Raw genomic sequence first — 18,054 nt, forward strand, 5'->3', positions numbered from 1 at the left:
TGAAATTGTTTCCTTTATATTGCCCAATTTTCAACGTTAAGACGAATTACTAGAGATAATGAACATAACAATTGCTCTGTTTGAAAAATGCATATAAAAACTTAAAAAAATGCTTTAAATAGCCTCCTAAAAATTTCGTTGAAAAAGTTAAGTAATATAACAATGGTAATATAACAATGTAATAAGTAATATAACAGTAATATAACAATGGAGATTTTGAAGTGTTGATTTTCTAATGAACAAAAGTTTATCAGGTAATAAACTATCGGGTTTAAATGCACAATTTGGAGAATCCAGTGAAAAAAGTGCAGACTATTTCAATGAGGGTAGTGAAAGTAACCAAATATTTTATATTTGATTGTTTTCACTACCCTCATTGAAATAGTATTAATGACTTTTTATTATTTTACATAAAAAACTTGTTAAAAAAAATTAAAAATATCTTACAAACAAATAGCAATTAGCTTTCTGGCTTTTTCTGTTCATTGATAAAAACAGTAAAGTTTAGAAAAAATATTTGAAAAACAAATTTGAAAATTTCTTATTTCTAGCACAAATAATAAAGTATTTCCTTAATATACTGAGTGACAAAAGTTGCAAATAAATTGTATATCAATAATTTTTTTGTTTTCATTATATTCTTATCTGTTTTCTTTCTCGACTTGTATTAATTTTGGCAGTAGAAAAATAAACACCCTGAAAAAAAGAGTAATAAATTAAAATTTTCAAAAGTTATTGATAATTTTATTCCTTTGATATAAAATTCTAATTTTAATTTTCAATGTACTTTTTGGGTTTTACTGTAAACTTATAGGTATATGACCATAATAAAATAATGGTAAGTTAAAAGAAATCTTTTTCAAATAGTTAAAAATAAAAAGTTAAAAAAAAAAGATCTGCTTAATGTAAATAATTATATATATATATATATATATATATATATATATATATATATAATATATATATATATATATATTGATTAGAGTGATTATGATGTTTACGGGGTAAGATGCAACAAATTGCTTGGGGTAAGTTGAATCATAAAAGAACTGCGGGTTTTATTGATTTTACGCACTTTTCTAGTTATTTTCAATTAACGTTTTTTTAACAAAAAAATTAATTCTAGAAAGACTCTAGGAGACTTGAACTTTTAAAATATTGTGTTGCAACTTACCCTGAACCTGTTCACTGTTGCAACTTGCCTCGATGTGGGGTAGGTTGCAACATTTTTTTTTCATTTTTGTTTTACTATTGCGGAACAACTAAGTTTTGTATTATATTTATCGATGTTGGTTTAATACGTCACTAAAATGTATTTTATAACCCCCTGATAAAAAGTTTTGAAAAAAAAATCCAAGTTATCGGAGATAAATGCAGTTTTTATAGGAGATAAATACAGTTCTGTATAGAAGATAAATGCAGTTTTTTAAATATAGATAAATATAGGAGATAAATGAGATTTTTTAAATTTTGTTGCAACTAGCCCCGATCTCCCCTACATAGATCATCCAGGTCATATTTTTAAAACACGAAAAATTGTTTGGTTAAAATATCTGCAAAAAAATCCAGAATATATTTTCCCTTATTTTCCTCTTAATTTTGCTTTTGGCTAAGTTGTTTCCAATTTTTTTTCCTAACTTTTTAAAATTTTTGTATGAGTGATGAGTGAAAAAGCTTAAAAAACATATATTATAAAAATATACACCTAAACTTGTATGTATGGAAAACATTTTGAATATCTGGAAAAACTAAAAGTTGAGAAAAATATCCGGAATTCCAGAAATATCCGGAAAAAGATAATCCCTACCTATACAAAATAAAAATACAAAATAAACAGTCTTATACAAAATAAAAGATTCAAAATAATGCCTGTTTTTTTATAAAATAGAAAAACAAAATAAACAGTTAAAAAAAATGCAATGTTTGTGTCATTAATTATTCAGGCATCATTTGTGTGACTAACACAAATGGTTTTGCAAAACAAACGATTATACAAAAACCTGCAAAATAAATATTGGAGGGGTATTATTACAAAAAAACCAAACATAAGTATTAAAAATGAACCACTAAAAAAAACATTGATACTAAAAAATTTTTTTTTATTGGAAACTTTTTTTGCTATGCAAAGTAAGCTAACTGTTAAAATTCTGGTAAAACTAATGTATAAATTTTATATCAATTAATATTTAAATTCTGCGTAAACTGAATGGTAAAAATAGAATAACTTAAAACTAAAATTTTTACTTTCAAAGGCAATGTTTTCCTATCCCGAGTGACCCTTCCTAACTCTATAACTGTTTGCATTCGAGACACAGCTCGTTCAACATCCAAGAAAATCAAATCTTCTCTAAAAAATAAATTTTATTTTTATGTAATAACACTATTCTATAAATGTAATAAAGTCAAATAAAAATATAATACTCAAAAACTAAAAATTTAGATCAATAAGCAATAGTTCAACAGTGTTGAATAGCAAGAAAGAAGTACAGAGGTCAAATCCCATCACCTCCCTGTAAGTATCAAACTCAACTTACTTCTCCGTACAACCTGATTTGTCAAGATTTTAAATTTATAGGGTTAAGATAGTCTTTGAGTGAGTAAAAGTAATAATCAAATATACTCTGCCCCCCTCAAACTTTGGGAGGTGAAAATTAAAACAAAACTAAAAAAAAAATAAAAAAAATAGCCAGCAATTTTGCAAACAAGTTTTAATTTAATTACCTAGGTTGTGGCAACATTAAATAATGAACACTTTCTTTAGTTTTTGGATCAACTCCATCTTCAATAAGAAAACCTTTAAGATTCAAATACATATGTTCTGTTAAATACGGAGTATAAGGAGCCATCACGCCTACCATTGTATACACTACATTAAACAATGTCTGCAACGCTTGTAAACCATCTGTAGGTCCAGTTTCACCCTAAACAAATTTAACATTTTTTGCTTGAAATTTAATTTTAAACTCTCATTTATTTTTTGTATACAAATTTTACCTTTAAACGCTTCCTGTTTGATCGCACATACCAATTAGTTAAATTATCAATAAACTTCATTAAACGAGGAACAACAGTGTAAAGACGATAAGCTAATAAGAAAAAATCTTATAAAGTTTACTAATATTAACTTACAGTAAATTTACAATAAATAAATGTATATCCAATACCCATTATATACATTCATTTATTACATTTAAAAATTAAACTTTAATTATGAATTTTTTTAATTATTTGAAAATTAAAATTTATTATTATGAGAAAGGTAATAAATCAATAAAAATAAGTCATTACAGCAGTACAATGCATTAAGAATTGAAATAAAAAAGCTTTGCTTTAAAGTATTTTTTAATCAAAGTTTTTTTTGCCAAGTAACAGCAAAATTTACAGCAGCAGCTTTATTTCAGAAAAGAAAAAAAATAACAAAGAATCCTTTTTGATGTTATGTTGTTCATACCTAGATGCTGTCTGTCTAATCTCAAACCTTCAGTCAATGGACATATTAAAGATTCTGGAGATGGTTTCAGTATGACACCATCAATGGCATTTTATGCAACACACCAGAGACACATACTCTTATACTCTACGACTTAGACTAACAGTTAATTTTTTTGATTATGAAATTATGCAATAATTCATAACAACTTTGTACCAAAGGATTTGAAGCACATCTTGTACTGAAAACAAGATGTTGTTCAAAAATAACATTAAAAAGTTTATTCTGCAAAAAAAAAAAAGTGTTTAGATGATTGTTTTAAATTGATTTATCAAATTCTTTAAAAATCTCCTAATTTAAAATACCAAACTTTAAAAGAAGATACCAATGATAGATTATGTTTAATACAAATTTTAAATGAGAAAATCCTCCCTACTCATAATCTTAAAAAAAAAAAAAACTAGCAGAAATGTACCAAGGTCTTAAAATATGCTTCATCACACAATGGCAAAGTTGTGTGCACAACCAATAAACTAAAGAAAAAAAAAACTTACCAGCCATTTCTTGCTTAATAAAAAGCAAAAGACTTTGTGTAAACGATATAATCCAACGATCCATAATATTGTCTGAACGTTCAACTTTTAATGGATCAAAAACAAATTTAAAAGCATGATCCTACAAAAAAAAAAAATCTCATATCATTATAAAAAATAAGATGATTCTAAACAATTAAAATAATACTTAATGAAGAATTGTAGAACATAAAAATATTGAAAATTAATTTTTAAAACAAATACTTTTTCCTGAACTCGTATATTCTGCATTAAAAATCTGTAGGCATTAAACCATGGTAAAAACACATCCTTGATAATGTCACGTACTCCTTCTTCTCGAAACTTTAGAGTTTCACCTCGAACAACTGGGGAGTTAATAAGATACAGTCTAAAATGGCAAACTAAGATACTAATTTAAAAGTGTCAATGTAGAATCAAATATCAAGATAAAAAATGATTAAAAAGGTATTATAACAGAAGTTATGATTTATACAGAACATAGAGAGGTTCTTAAAATACTAGGTTTGCCCTCCTAACATAAAACATTTCCTCCTAAACGTACTTTGTAAAACAAAATGCTATAATTAATAATAATCTATAATTAAAAAAATAGTCTTCTTTACTTTCCTTTTAGAAATTACGCTTAAGACATTTGATTAATTGCCCCTAATATTATACAAAAAAGTTCTGTTAACCTGGATCTCAATAAAAAAAATTATATATTCTTAGGTGCTTAATACAGGAAAGGGGATGTTTATTAATTTTCAGAAATTTTTCTCACTAGTCGATGCTTATTTAATAAAAAAATAAAAATAAAAAAATCAGAAAAATATATATCAGTCACTGATAAGAATAAAAACTTAACTAGACTTAACTCAGTGTAATTAGGCTTTAAAAATCGTAAACCTTAAAAAAATAAAACTCATAAAATTTCAGTTTGACATAATTTAGATTTTCCTTTATTTCTCACCATAGTTATAAAACTTATGTAAGCATATTAAATTCTATTGAATTATATTAAAACAGCTGTTAACAAATGCCCATTTGACCACAAGCTTTGACCACTTTAATTAAACTGTTTATTTGTGTTCTGTAGTAAATTCCCACTCAGTGTTTTATTAAGACCCCCCAGTTTATTAGATCTGGTTTAAAATCATCCCCATCCTTGTTCTAAGCATCCGAGAGTAAATAACTTAATAAATCATTTTTATTAAAAAACTTTAAAAAGCAGAATTTTTTTTTTGTCAAAGAATCATAAGTTTAATTTCAATAAAATTTACAATATTTATTTTTTTATAATTTACTATGTTTGTTGTTTATTTATTATACTTAATAGACCTTTTCAACATTGTTTTAAATGAAAACCTCAGAAATTTTTTTTTATAAAAATCCCCTCAAAAATTTTGCTGGAAAGGGGTAAAAAAAATAACTAAAAAGTATCTTCTTTATAAAATCTTTTCAAAATTTAATTCTAAAAATGACTATTATGAGTGAATTTTCAAAAAGTCCAAAATTAATTGTTTTGAGAAATTGACAAAAAAACTGGCTTACTTATGGGTGCACAACAGCAGAAATTAATATATTTTTCTTTATCTATATGCTATTTTCTCTATCAATTATAAAGAATCTATTATTACATTTAATACTTAAATAAATGATAGAGATTTCAGTATATTAAATTTGAAAATGGAATAAGCTCAAAATTTTTAATTTTGAAAAATTTTTTCACTTTTTGAAAACTCAATTTAATATGTATTTTAACTAGTAGTTTTTTGTTTGTATGTTTATAATTAAACACTTTAAACTAGTTTTAAAAGTTTTAATTTGACACAGAGTATAATTAGCATAATAAAGCCTTACATTACAAGGATTGAAGAGAGTTGAATTTACTAATTTTGTGGTTTCTGCAACGAAAACTTTCTACAAATACTCGAATTTTTCTTCTTGATTGTTATAATTTTTAATAAAAAATACTTTTTTAATTGAACACCTGTTACATAAAAGAATGTTTGTTATTAATGATATATTACATACACAGATATATATATTATTATTATTTTATAAACATCAATTAACACGAGTTTCTCTCGATACTAAATTTATTTTTTAAAAGAAATTTTTGCTGGATTGTTGTGACCAGCGTCTTCAGCTTTAAAGTTTTAAGTTTTTGTTTTTTTATTTTTGTTTGTATTTTATTTTTAAAACAGCAATTCTATTTTATGTCGATGGGATGGTTTCATCTTTTTCTGATGTAAGTGCACCATAAACGGTGTCCAAAAGTTTGGTGACACATATTGTCCCTCATCTAAATTGATACCGTTTTGTTGAGGAGCACATTGGTGGTACCGTATTTCAAGTGCCTCACACTATATATCATATATATATATATATATATATAAATATAAAAGACGTTATATATATAGACAATTCCACAGCGAAAAATGAAAAAGTAGTCAAATTTTATTCTCTTTTTCGTAAACTTTTAGCAAAAGTTACGGTTTTTCTCATTGTTGCTTGATAAAAAAGGTATCATTGTAAAATATTATTTTAACCATGAATTTATTTGTATAATCAGAATTAATTTAGAGTGAAAATGAAGCTAACATGTTCAAATTATTGATGGTCAAATTTAATACTATATAAAAAATATATACTTTAACAAAATAACGAAAGAATTATTGCAATTTTTGTGTAACGTAAGTTAACAAAAACATGATAAAGTTTTGTTTTTTCTAAAATTTAGTTAAAAAACTCAAGTTTTTTAATAATATATGCAAAAGAATATTAAATGTTATGTTTTTACATTTAAAGTTTTGAATAACGATGATAAGTTGAAACACATTTTTATTTTTAATTTGTGTAACGTAAGTTAAAGCTACATGCATTTACTAAAGTTCTGGCGCTTCTTCATTAAGTTTTTGTTTACAAAATGAATTATGTCATTAAGTAAATCGTGTTGGTATGACAAGACTAACTGAAACTTTTTATATTAGGAGAATTTAGTATAAGAAATTTTTTTTTTTTAAAAATGTTAATTTTGCTTTTTTATTTGTTTATGTATTCTTATTTTAGTTGACATTAATACACATAAATAAAAATAAGAATTAAATATTTGTAATTGAACATTAAAAAAAAAAAAAAAAGATTTATTTGCTATTCTCTTAATTAAAAAAAAATCAGTTGGAATCTTTTTTATTTTTGTTTTAGTAAAACAAATCGTTTGTAAATGCAACTATGGGTCATCCATAAAGCACGTCACCCTATATTTGTCAATTCTTAACCCCTTCCCTCCTGTCACAAAAGATCACATATACCTGAACCCATCTCCCTCCTAAACTGTTATAGCAGTTTTTTGTCACAAATATTTTAAAAGATTTAAATGTAAAAATTTTGCAGCATTTTAAAAATTCAACCTAATGAAAATAAGGCAATACGCATAAACATAAGGAATGCAAGTAAAAACTTTGTCAAACAAAGACTTTCTTATTTAAACGCCTCAAATAAGTATTATTAAAGTTGTAATACTAAAATAATGTTTTAAAGTTGCTCTTGGTCTCGCGTAAAAACTGTTTTCTTTAGATAACTTTCATAAATGTTATGAAAAATCACTCAGGAAGAAATTTTAAAAAACTGCCACCAGTTTTTTAAAATTTCCATTGTTAATTATTTTTAATGAATGAGTTCAATACTTTTGCAATTCTTTGGTTACATAACTCTAAACTCTGAATAATAGATTAAAAAATCCACGACAAATATCGCTTGGTAACGTAAGTGATGTAACATAAGTTAAATATATAGTATCAAAAAAAAAAAAAGTTTACTTTCCTTAGCCGGTCACCTCTGATAAAATTTTATATATTTTTTAAATTGGCATAGAATTCTTAACATCTTGTGAAAGTTTCTAATACAAACTGCTTTACTGATTCATAGAAATCTGACCTAAAAGTTGAAGCAATTTTTTAACCTTGTTTTTCATGTAACGTATGTTAAGTGGCATTTTCAGTTATAAGTTTGCCCTCTTTTGGCCAGACTCAAAACTTTTTAGCTTTCTTTATTCTTTAGACTAACAGCTTTTGTACAAAATAGCTAAAAGTTTAATTTACAGTTTAAATAGGCAAATATTTGATAAAGTTGTTGCGTTGTAACTTACGTTACATGTGCAACGTGTGTAATGTATGTTAAAAATGGAATTGCCCATATATATATATAAATATATATATATATAAATATATATATATAAATATATGTATATATAAATATATATATATAAATATATATATATATTATGTTTATAAATATATATATATATATAAATATGTACATAAATATATATATATATATAAATATGTATATAAATATATATATATATATATAAATATGTATATAAATATATATATAAATATAAATATATAAATATGTATATAAATATATCTATATATATATATAAATATATATATATATAAATATGTATATAAATATATATATATATATATAAATATATGTATATATAAATATATATATACAAATATTTATAAATATGTATATAAATATATATATAAATATATACAAATATATATAAATATATATACAAATATATATATATATATATATATATATGTATATAAATATATATATATATATATATGTATATAAATATATATATATAAAAATATATATACATATAAATATATATATATATATATATATATATATATATATATAAATATATATATGTATATAAATATATATATATATAAATATATATATATGTATATAAATATATATATATATAAATATATATATATGTATATAAATATATATATATATATAAATATATGTATATATATAAATATATACAACCCTCGGAATTAGGAAAAATGAGGTCAGCGATAATTTGCCAACCTTAATCTTTTAAGGTCGGCATCAGGTCTGCAAATAAATTTGATACAAAAGGTCTTACCATAAAACATAGAAACGAGGTTGGCGATTTTTTGCTGACCTCAAACACTTTTAGGTCGGCATTGTCAAATGCCGACCTTAGTTCCGAGGGTTATATATATATATATATATATATATATATATATATATATATATATATATATATATATATATATATATATATATATATAATATGAAAAACTTCATGCAAAAATCTTACCTTAATGCATCTGCACCATATTTATCTATGACAGAAAGAGGATCTGGATAGTTTTTCTTTCGTTTACTCATCTTCTCTCCATCGCTTTTTTTAAAATTATAACAACATTTATGTATTTAAATATATAATAGAAAATGTTATACAATACATACGTATATACACGCACACAAACTTTTTTGCTTAGTCTTGCATGAAATGTCATTGATGATGTCATACTGAAAGAGCAATCTGCACAGGTTTCAGTACAATACTGAAATATGTATGTACTGTACATACATCAACTCAGAGTTTGAGTTTGGGTAGGTATTATTTAGATTTTATTACAGCAAAAAAATTTGTTTTTAGTTTATTACTTATAATCTTTTTCTCCTTTTTCTAAAAAACTGGCTGGATTAAAGTCGGCAATGTTAAACTTATTTTTACATCATTAAAACAATGTAAAATCAACATTAATCAAATATAATTTATATCTATAAATTAATAGCATATTAAACACATATATACAACTCTCGGAATTAGGAAAAATGAAGTCGGCAATAAATTGCTGACCTTAAACTCTTAGAGGTCAGCATTAGGTCAGCAAAAAAAAAAAAATTGACACAAAGAGGTTACCAAAAAAACGACCTCAAACACTTTTAAGTAGGCAGTTAGGTTGGAATTGCCAAATGCCAACCCTAATTCTGAGGGTTGTATATATTAAACAAAGAAACTTACGCGGCTAAAACAAGACCGTTTACAATAAGATTCTTGAATGGTGGTTTGTTGAACAAATGAGTTGATATAACTAACAATGTATAAAACCTAAAAAACACTTATTTTATAAATGACAGTCATAATTTTCTTGCTATATTTAGCAAGATAAATAGTTGTACTAAAATCTAAAACTCTAAATCTAAAAATCTGTTCATTTTTTAATTTATCAAATTTTACTCTATTTAAAAGACATGTTACACAAAAAGACACATGTTACTCAAACATTTGTTAAATAAAGTTAAACTATTAAACTTAAAAACAACAACAAATATTCGTCACTTAAACATGAGTCAAAAGACACATGTTACTCTATTCAAAAAATACAAAAAAATGTGAATTGCAAACTGCAAACCAGTTTTATGCAAGATTTTTCTTTTGCAAACCATGGTTTTATTGGTAGTTAATGATGTAATAGTTATTTTATAGACTATAAACATGACTAGACCCTTCTCGAAATAAAATCCTCAGTCAATGCACGTACATTTAATATTGCCTATTCCTAGAGTCAGCTGTGGATAGGAAAGGCGTGCAATCGCACTCTTTTCCTAACCACGTATACATATTTTTGTGTGACAACTTACCCACATCTTTTTAGAACATTTTAAAAATGTGCTAAATAAAGTTTAAGGTTATAAAGCTAAAAATTTCTTTTAAAGATTATTTACTATAAAAAACATTTAAATTATTGAAAGATATTATATTGTTAAAAGGTGTATTTTTTACAATGAATGTAGATGTTTTTAAAACAATTTGTACAATTAATTTTATAATTGATGAACCCATAAACTTAATAGTCAAAAAACATAACAAAGTTATATTTTTTTGTTATGCTTGTAAACTTTCTAATAAAATTTACACTAAGCTAAATGCTTTTAAATAAGGTTTTTTAATTCTATGAAATAAACGATCATAGAACATTAAATAAAACTTTTGTTTATTTCAAAAGTATTTTTTTAATTGATGAATGTAATTCTTTAAAAACAATTTGTATTCTAAATTTTATAAACAACGATTACAACGAATGTGTTACAATAAACTTTTTTTAATAATACTTTTTGATAATTTAAATAAAGTTAGTTTTTTATTAAAAGATAATTAGATGTAAGTTTTTTTTATTTAAAAGTTTGCCAAATATTATAAAAACATTAGAAAAGATCAAGGTTTTATAGTTTGTAGCGTTGGTTTTAAAAGGTTTTAACTGAAATTTTTTGTATTGTGAGAATTTAAAAAAATCTGTGAATCTTTTTTAATGTTTAATTAAAATTATTTTTTAACTTGTTTATGTATTCTTTTTTTGATTGATATATAAAAATACATAAATAAATAAAAAAAAAATCATATAAATATTTTTACCTAGACATTAAAAAAAGAAAAAAAAGAAAAAAAATTTATTTGCTATTTTCCTAATATAAAAAAAATCAGTTAGAACTCTTTAAACCAACAAGACAAGTTATTCAACCTTAACGTAATTACAAAACAAAATTAAAATAATTTTCTATTAGAGGGTTAGTTTTTATTTATATTATTGATTTTTTTTAGAGCTATAGGTTTTAATATTTTTTAAATTTCTCTTTCATTAAGATTTCTCAATGAAAGAGAAATTTATTTAAATGTTTTTTGTTATTTGTAGGCACCACCACCTTTGCAGTTATGGGCTCTACATTTACACCATCTCTCTCATAGTTGTGCACCATCTCTCAAATTCTTACATCATCACCAACTTGATCTGATACACTTCTCATTCAGATCTCCTTATACCTCACTATATCAAAAGTTTTCATATTACATTCTTGTGTACTTAGATCTATTTTTTGTTATATTATTATTATTGATCTAGCCATACATTTTCCATTATGATCCTTTTTTTTTTAAAATTTTTTTTCAACTTAACAACTTCTTTTTAGTAAAAATTTTGATGAAAATATTCAAAAGAATTATTTTATTTTAGTGAGATGGCCAATTTTATGAGTTACTGATTTTCTTATAAGTCAAAAAACATCATAAAATCTATTAACTAAATAACATAAATGTAGATTAATTTTGTTTTTAACAAACATCCTAAAGTCTAGAAAAAATAACTGGAAAACTAAATAACACATATATAGAATAGTTTTGTTGTTACTTTATTTTGTTAGGTCATTAAACCATCAATACAAACAAATAGACACAAACACAATTTTAAAACCAAGCAATAAATACATACCAACCACGAGTTTGATCAACCCCTTCAGCTATAAAATCAGCAGGAAATGACTTTTCAAATTCCTCTTTGTTTTCAAATGGATAATGTGCTTGAGCATATGGCATACTAATAAAAAAAAATACAAACAACAACTTTTTTTTGCCACAAAATTAACTAAGTATTAAATTGTCTCATCCTAATAACTTAATCTTTGCAATAAAATTTGTATTAACTTAACCATTTTATAAAACATCTTATGTTTTAATACCTGCCACTTTCAAACCAACAGTCAAATACTTCTGGAACCCTTTTTAAAGTACCATTACCCTTTGATGATGGTATTGTTATGTTATCAACACTAAAACAATTAAAAAAATATCTATTAAATTTAATTTTAAATTTATGAAAAATTTGAAAAACTATGTGTGATAGGTCCCTATTTAAATAAAAACTTTGCAACAAAAATTGCTTTTATAAAAATATTTTAATAAAATATCTTTAAAATACTTTAATAAGGTTATATCAACAAGAATCCTGACTGCAAAAAGAAACTTTCTCATACTTTACTATTTTTTGATCATAGATGTAATCAAAATACAGTAAAGTGAAGAAAGATAAAGACATAATCAAGTTATAGTTAAGTTCGAGAAAGTGTTTTGATAAAGAAGAAATTTGTGAACTACTTTAGAGTTAGTTGTGAACTAATTTAGAGACAGTAGATTGAATTAATTTTGAGACAATAGTGTGAATTAATTTAGAGACAGTTGAGTAAATTAATTTAGAGACAGTAGAGTAAATTAATTTAGAGACAGTAGAGTAAATTAATTTAAAGACAGTCTAGTGAAGTAATTAAGAGACAGTAAAGTGAATTAGTTTAGTGATATTAGAGTGAATTTATGTCTTCAGCGTAGTACAAAGTAAAAATGGCTTCAAAAGACCATCTTTTAAAATATTTTGTGGTATGGTATATATTAACACCAAAATGCTTTGTATTTTTTTCATTCAAACTTAACGAAGATTTGTTTATTATTAAACTATTTTATCAGTCTTTTCTGAACAACTGTAAAATTTGCTTTTTTTAAAAAACTAATTCTCCAATATCTTAGTGTACTTCATTTTTCCCTCAATCACTGCTTGTGACAAATCTGTAATTCAATTTTTATGAAAAAATAAAAACAAAAGATTTCAATTTAACATTCAAAATAAAAAAATAAAAAAATAATATTTCATCAACCAATGTCTACCTTTTAGAACAAAATTTAAAGTTTATTTCTTTCTGAGTCCAAACAGTTTACTTTTCTGTTTTTTATTAAGGCACTAATAAATAGTCAAAACATTATCTCTCAAAAGTAGCAGAGCCTTTTTATAATCTTTTTCAAATAGCCAAATTCTCAATGTTAACTTAATCATGCAATTTAAAAAACCTTTATTATCCACAGGATATTCTCAGTTCATATATTTCCTACAAATTAGCTATATACTTATACTTACAATATATTGCAGAACATTTATATCTAAAACAACTTACTTTTCTCTATGAAGATCAGAGATTTTAATACCAGAAAGCTTGTAAAGTTCATCAACTGAACCAATACAAATTACCTAAATAACAAAATAAATCCAATAAATAACATTTTAATAGTTCTGTAAATTTAAAAAAATTTAAAAATTTTAGCATTTTGAAAAATCAAAACTTTCTGTAGAAAACATAAACATTAGTAGTCATCTTACATATGATATTTGTTGACATAAACTTTTATTTTTTTTGAAAGTATTGAGTGACCTGGTTGACAGCTGTTGCTTTTTTAAATTTAAAAATCTAGTAAAAGCTGTCTAACTTCTTAATCCTATGGGATAATTTTTTTTTAGTGAATTACAGATAAAAAAATATTTTCTTTTTTAATCTTAAATTTTAAAAATTTAAAGAAATTAAAATGCTTATTTATATTTCAATTAATGAATGAGATGCAGCATTTGTAGATCATTCTTTCTGCTTTTTTAAATATCTATTAGAATACCTGGCCCTGGCTTTTTTTTATAAATTCAAGTGCTTTTTTTGTTTTAATGCTTTTTAAAAAATCAAATCATACTTTCGTTTTTATTGTTTGTTTTTTATAAGCTATTATTATTTTAACTATAAAATAAAGCATTATTTGTACACTAAAACATTGCATTAAAATACATTTTAACTAAATACTTTAAAACAAAACAGAATTATTACTGTATTATCTTTTTTTGGCTCAAATATGGTTTACTTTGTGTTATTTATTTTGTTTGTTTCAATAAAAAAACTCCGGTAGAATTTTATTTCTTTATATTTTCCTATATTAAAAAAAACCTTAAAAGACATTTATACCTCTTCAAAATCTTCACTCGCCCACAATGGCATTGGAGTACCCCAGTATCGATTTCTTGAAACATTCCAATCTCTTGCATTTTCTAACCAATTGTGAAAGCGTTTCTCCTTTATAAATTCAGGAACCCTAAAAAAAACATTTCAAAACAATAATATAATAAATATAATAAACCAATTGTGAAAACATTTCAAATAAACAAATGTAGGAAACCTAAAAGAGAAAGTTTTTATAACAACTTTTATGTAAATAAAGTGAAAATATAAATACAACAAATAAAACAAACCAATAAGAATCTTGATTATTTTTTAATAGATTTGGAACAATATTCTCAACACGAATAAACCAACCGGGAACAGCTTTGTAGATAAGTGGAGTATCTGATCTATAAAAAAGGAATTTAACAACAATGCAAACTTAAAACCAATGCAAAATAAACACATAACTCCTCAAGAATTAATATTTTCATTCAAATTTTTACACCAAATAAAGTTTTTTGAGTTTTAAATATTGAAATAAAAAGACACCTCCAACAGAATGGATAACTATGTCTCATGTTGCCTTGGTGGACCAATCGACCTAACTCTTTTAACTTCTTTGCTATTAGTTTATCTGCATCCTTTGAATAAACATAAGTAATTTATAATTGTCCCTATTTATTTTTTATTATTTTATTTAATTACTATCAATTAACTTAATTTAAATAAACTAGATTACTATTAATTAGAATACAAAATAACAAGAGTTTATACAAATTAATAGGGTATTACAAAACTATTAGGAAGCTTTCTAAAATAAAGCTTTATTAAGAAACAACTTAATTTTAATATTATCAGAAACAAAATTTTTATAGATCTTTTTTTTAAAGATAATTTCAGTTGAAATTATATTTACTTAGAGTCTGTTAAGCTACAAATGGAATCTTTTGTGTATCACTGCTTTTTGCTAAATTAGAGGAAAAATTATCTGCAAAAAGTTCTGCATTATCTTTAATTAGGCAATAAGGTCATGCCAATGTACGAGAGATGAAATGTTTGATTGCCTTCATTAATGATAATGTTACAGATTTTCCAAAATCCGCTAGTACCTAATTTCAGAAATAAAATAAAGATTTAAAAATTTAACAATAATGGATCTTACCATCAGACAATACCTTTTTACATCAATTTTCTACAATTATTAAGTCATTTATTGAGAGTTGTTCCTGTGAAAAACTTGAGAAAAGAGGCCTGGAACCTAATAAGATGGAATAAAAGCTTCCATGTCTGCTTGTATTCAGGAGACAGAAAGAAGAAAGACATCACAAACACATATAAAAGAGTGAAGGTGAGTGATTAGAAAATGAGTTACAATATTATCTGAGTGTTTGAAAAAGACAAAAATTTTGAGCTTTAGAACCAGCAAAGTCAGAGTTAAGACATTCAGTGAGATCAGCATTCAGTAAGATGAGAACAAATAGTTATAATAACAATTTGACAAATTTTAAAAAGAAAATAATTTCATAATATCATTTTAGATTGAGTTTTATTTTAGACTGTAAATTTTATTAAAAATTCATTGCTTAACTTTGCAATCTAATATAATTAATAAACCCTGTAACTAAAATTTAATTAAACTTTCTAACAATTTTTGTTTAATTTTACTTTTTATAGTAGCTGTTATTCTCACAAAAATACTTTTATTAAAATAGTTGACATGTTTCTCGACTATTTTTAGTAAACAAAAATATATGGATGTTTTGACTTTTTTAATTAAAGTAATTTTTAATTTATTGATATTTATCTATTTATTTTAAAATGCAACAAATTAAGATAAAAACGATGTTAAAATAAAATAAAAAAAATTATAACATACAGATATCTATAGCTCTTTATTTTTTTAAAACTGTAAATGATCAATTATTGTAAATGACTTTTATACTAAACATTTATAAAAAATTTACAACAGAAATTGAAATATGGAAGTATACCTTTACATAGATGTTCTTAAAATCTTCAACTTCTTCAGTAAAAATACCAGATTCATTAACTGGACATGGCAATTTACCGCCGCGCTTTAAAATTCCACTTTCCAAACAAACACGATAATCATCCTGTTCAATATCCATGAGTTAAATATATATATTTTAAAAACATTTAAATAAAAAAAATTTCAGATTTAATTTTAATTCCTACCTCTCCAAAGGCAGGAGCCGAATGTACGATTCCGGTACCACTATCATTTGTCACATAACCATCAACAAGTATTTGAAAAGCTCCATCACTTGACTTAAGCTAAATTGACAACAAATTCAGTTTAACAAAATAATTTTACTCTAAAATAAAAATATTTACTAGTAAAAATGACAATTGTAAGGGATTAAACTATTATTTTGTTAGAGATAGTGTATCAACAAGAATGCTCATCTTGGGCAGATGTTAACTACACCCAGCTAAAATTGCCCCGCCTTGGTGCTTTTGGTTGAGTAAAGGCGAGACATGGTGTCTAGGTAAAAATATTAATCTTGGGCAGATGTTAACAGCATCCAGCTACTATCTCTTAGGAGGCTTCCTAGGCAAAGACTTAAGGGGTAAGCAGAATAATTCTGCTAACTAGCCTCAAACACCTTCTTTATTTATTAGGCTGACATTGATATAAATTTGTGTTTAATTGTTTCCTGCTTAGGATGATGAATGTTGGATCTTCTTGGACTCTTCTCGTAGGTTTTTTCTTGAATCTCCTTAATATGCAAATCTTCCTGCTTTCTCCTAATGAGAGTACAGCACTAAAAGTAGCAAGGTTTCCAGAACTCTGTGGTAGCTCTCAGAGAGGCTGATTCTATCAACAGCTGCAAAATATCAGAGTATTAACAGTGTCATGTTGCGCATGGATGGTGTCCTTGTTAATACTTTTGGTGCGCATTGTTGAGGCCACATAAGGAGCTCTATGTTATGACTTAAGGTTAATTAACAGAACTGAGAAAATTGCATACCTCATTGCTTCGGAGGCCATGCACTATCTATGAAAGTTCTCTTTAAACTTGAATCATGCCAAAAGTAACTCAAAATATTAAACATAAAAAACCATTCCCACCACTTTACTGTTTTCATATATCTTTTTCTAATATTTGTGGTCTGCGAAGCAACTTTCCATCAGTTAAATCTTAACTCTTGCAAAACTTACCAGACTTGCTTGATCTTAGCAAGGCTAATTTAAATTCTGCTATTCCTTTTTCTGATCTTTGTGTTGATCAGCACTATCCTTTAATTCACAAAGACTCCAATAGTCACATGCTCGGCTTGGGGGTAGTATAAACATTAATTCACCTGTCATGAAACCAAGTTTCATGACAGGTGAGAACTCTTATATGTGCTTCCACTTAGCACTTCTTCAGTCTATTACCTTTCTCTTTATTCTTTATCATTCTCGTTCTTCCCAAGACTGCACTTATTTAGATGTAACTTCTAATCAAATTGACCATGCCTTCTCTCTTTACCCCTCTGCCAGTATTGTTATTATAGGTGACTTAAATGTTCATCACGCTGAATGTACTGGCTATAATGACACTGACCCTGATGGCACTAAAGCCTATAACTTCTGCATTTCTCAATCTCTTACTCAGATAGTTAACTTTGTGACTCATT

General features: G+C 24.8%; 1 protein-coding gene across 1 annotated transcript in view; it reads right to left on the bottom strand.

Moving 5' to 3' along the window:
- LOC100202200 (isoleucine--tRNA ligase, cytoplasmic) overlaps positions 1–18,054 on the bottom strand; it is a 49,255-nt gene that overhangs the window by 12,194 nt on the left and 19,007 nt on the right. Inside the window, exons 12-26 of the mRNA XM_065813131.1 lie at positions 16,606–16,704; positions 16,401–16,523; positions 14,959–15,050; positions 14,718–14,816; positions 14,434–14,560; positions 13,606–13,679; positions 12,346–12,435; positions 12,099–12,203; positions 9,857–9,943; positions 9,143–9,226; positions 4,228–4,372; positions 3,985–4,105; positions 2,995–3,086; positions 2,722–2,921; positions 2,245–2,347 (exon numbers count right to left, since the gene is read on the bottom strand). Coding sequence (XP_065669203.1) covers positions 2,245–2,347; positions 2,722–2,921; positions 2,995–3,086; positions 3,985–4,105; positions 4,228–4,372; positions 9,143–9,226; positions 9,857–9,943; positions 12,099–12,203; positions 12,346–12,435; positions 13,606–13,679; positions 14,434–14,560; positions 14,718–14,816; positions 14,959–15,050; positions 16,401–16,523; positions 16,606–16,704 — 1,641 coding nt within the window. The remainder of the gene's footprint in view (positions 1–2,244; positions 2,348–2,721; positions 2,922–2,994; positions 3,087–3,984; positions 4,106–4,227; positions 4,373–9,142; positions 9,227–9,856; positions 9,944–12,098; positions 12,204–12,345; positions 12,436–13,605; positions 13,680–14,433; positions 14,561–14,717; positions 14,817–14,958; positions 15,051–16,400; positions 16,524–16,605; positions 16,705–18,054) is intronic.

Source organism: Hydra vulgaris, chromosome 12 (genome assembly GCF_038396675.1).
Source record: "Hydra vulgaris chromosome 12, alternate assembly HydraT2T_AEP".
Classification (NCBI taxonomy): Eukaryota; Metazoa; Cnidaria; class Hydrozoa; order Anthoathecata; family Hydridae; genus Hydra; species Hydra vulgaris.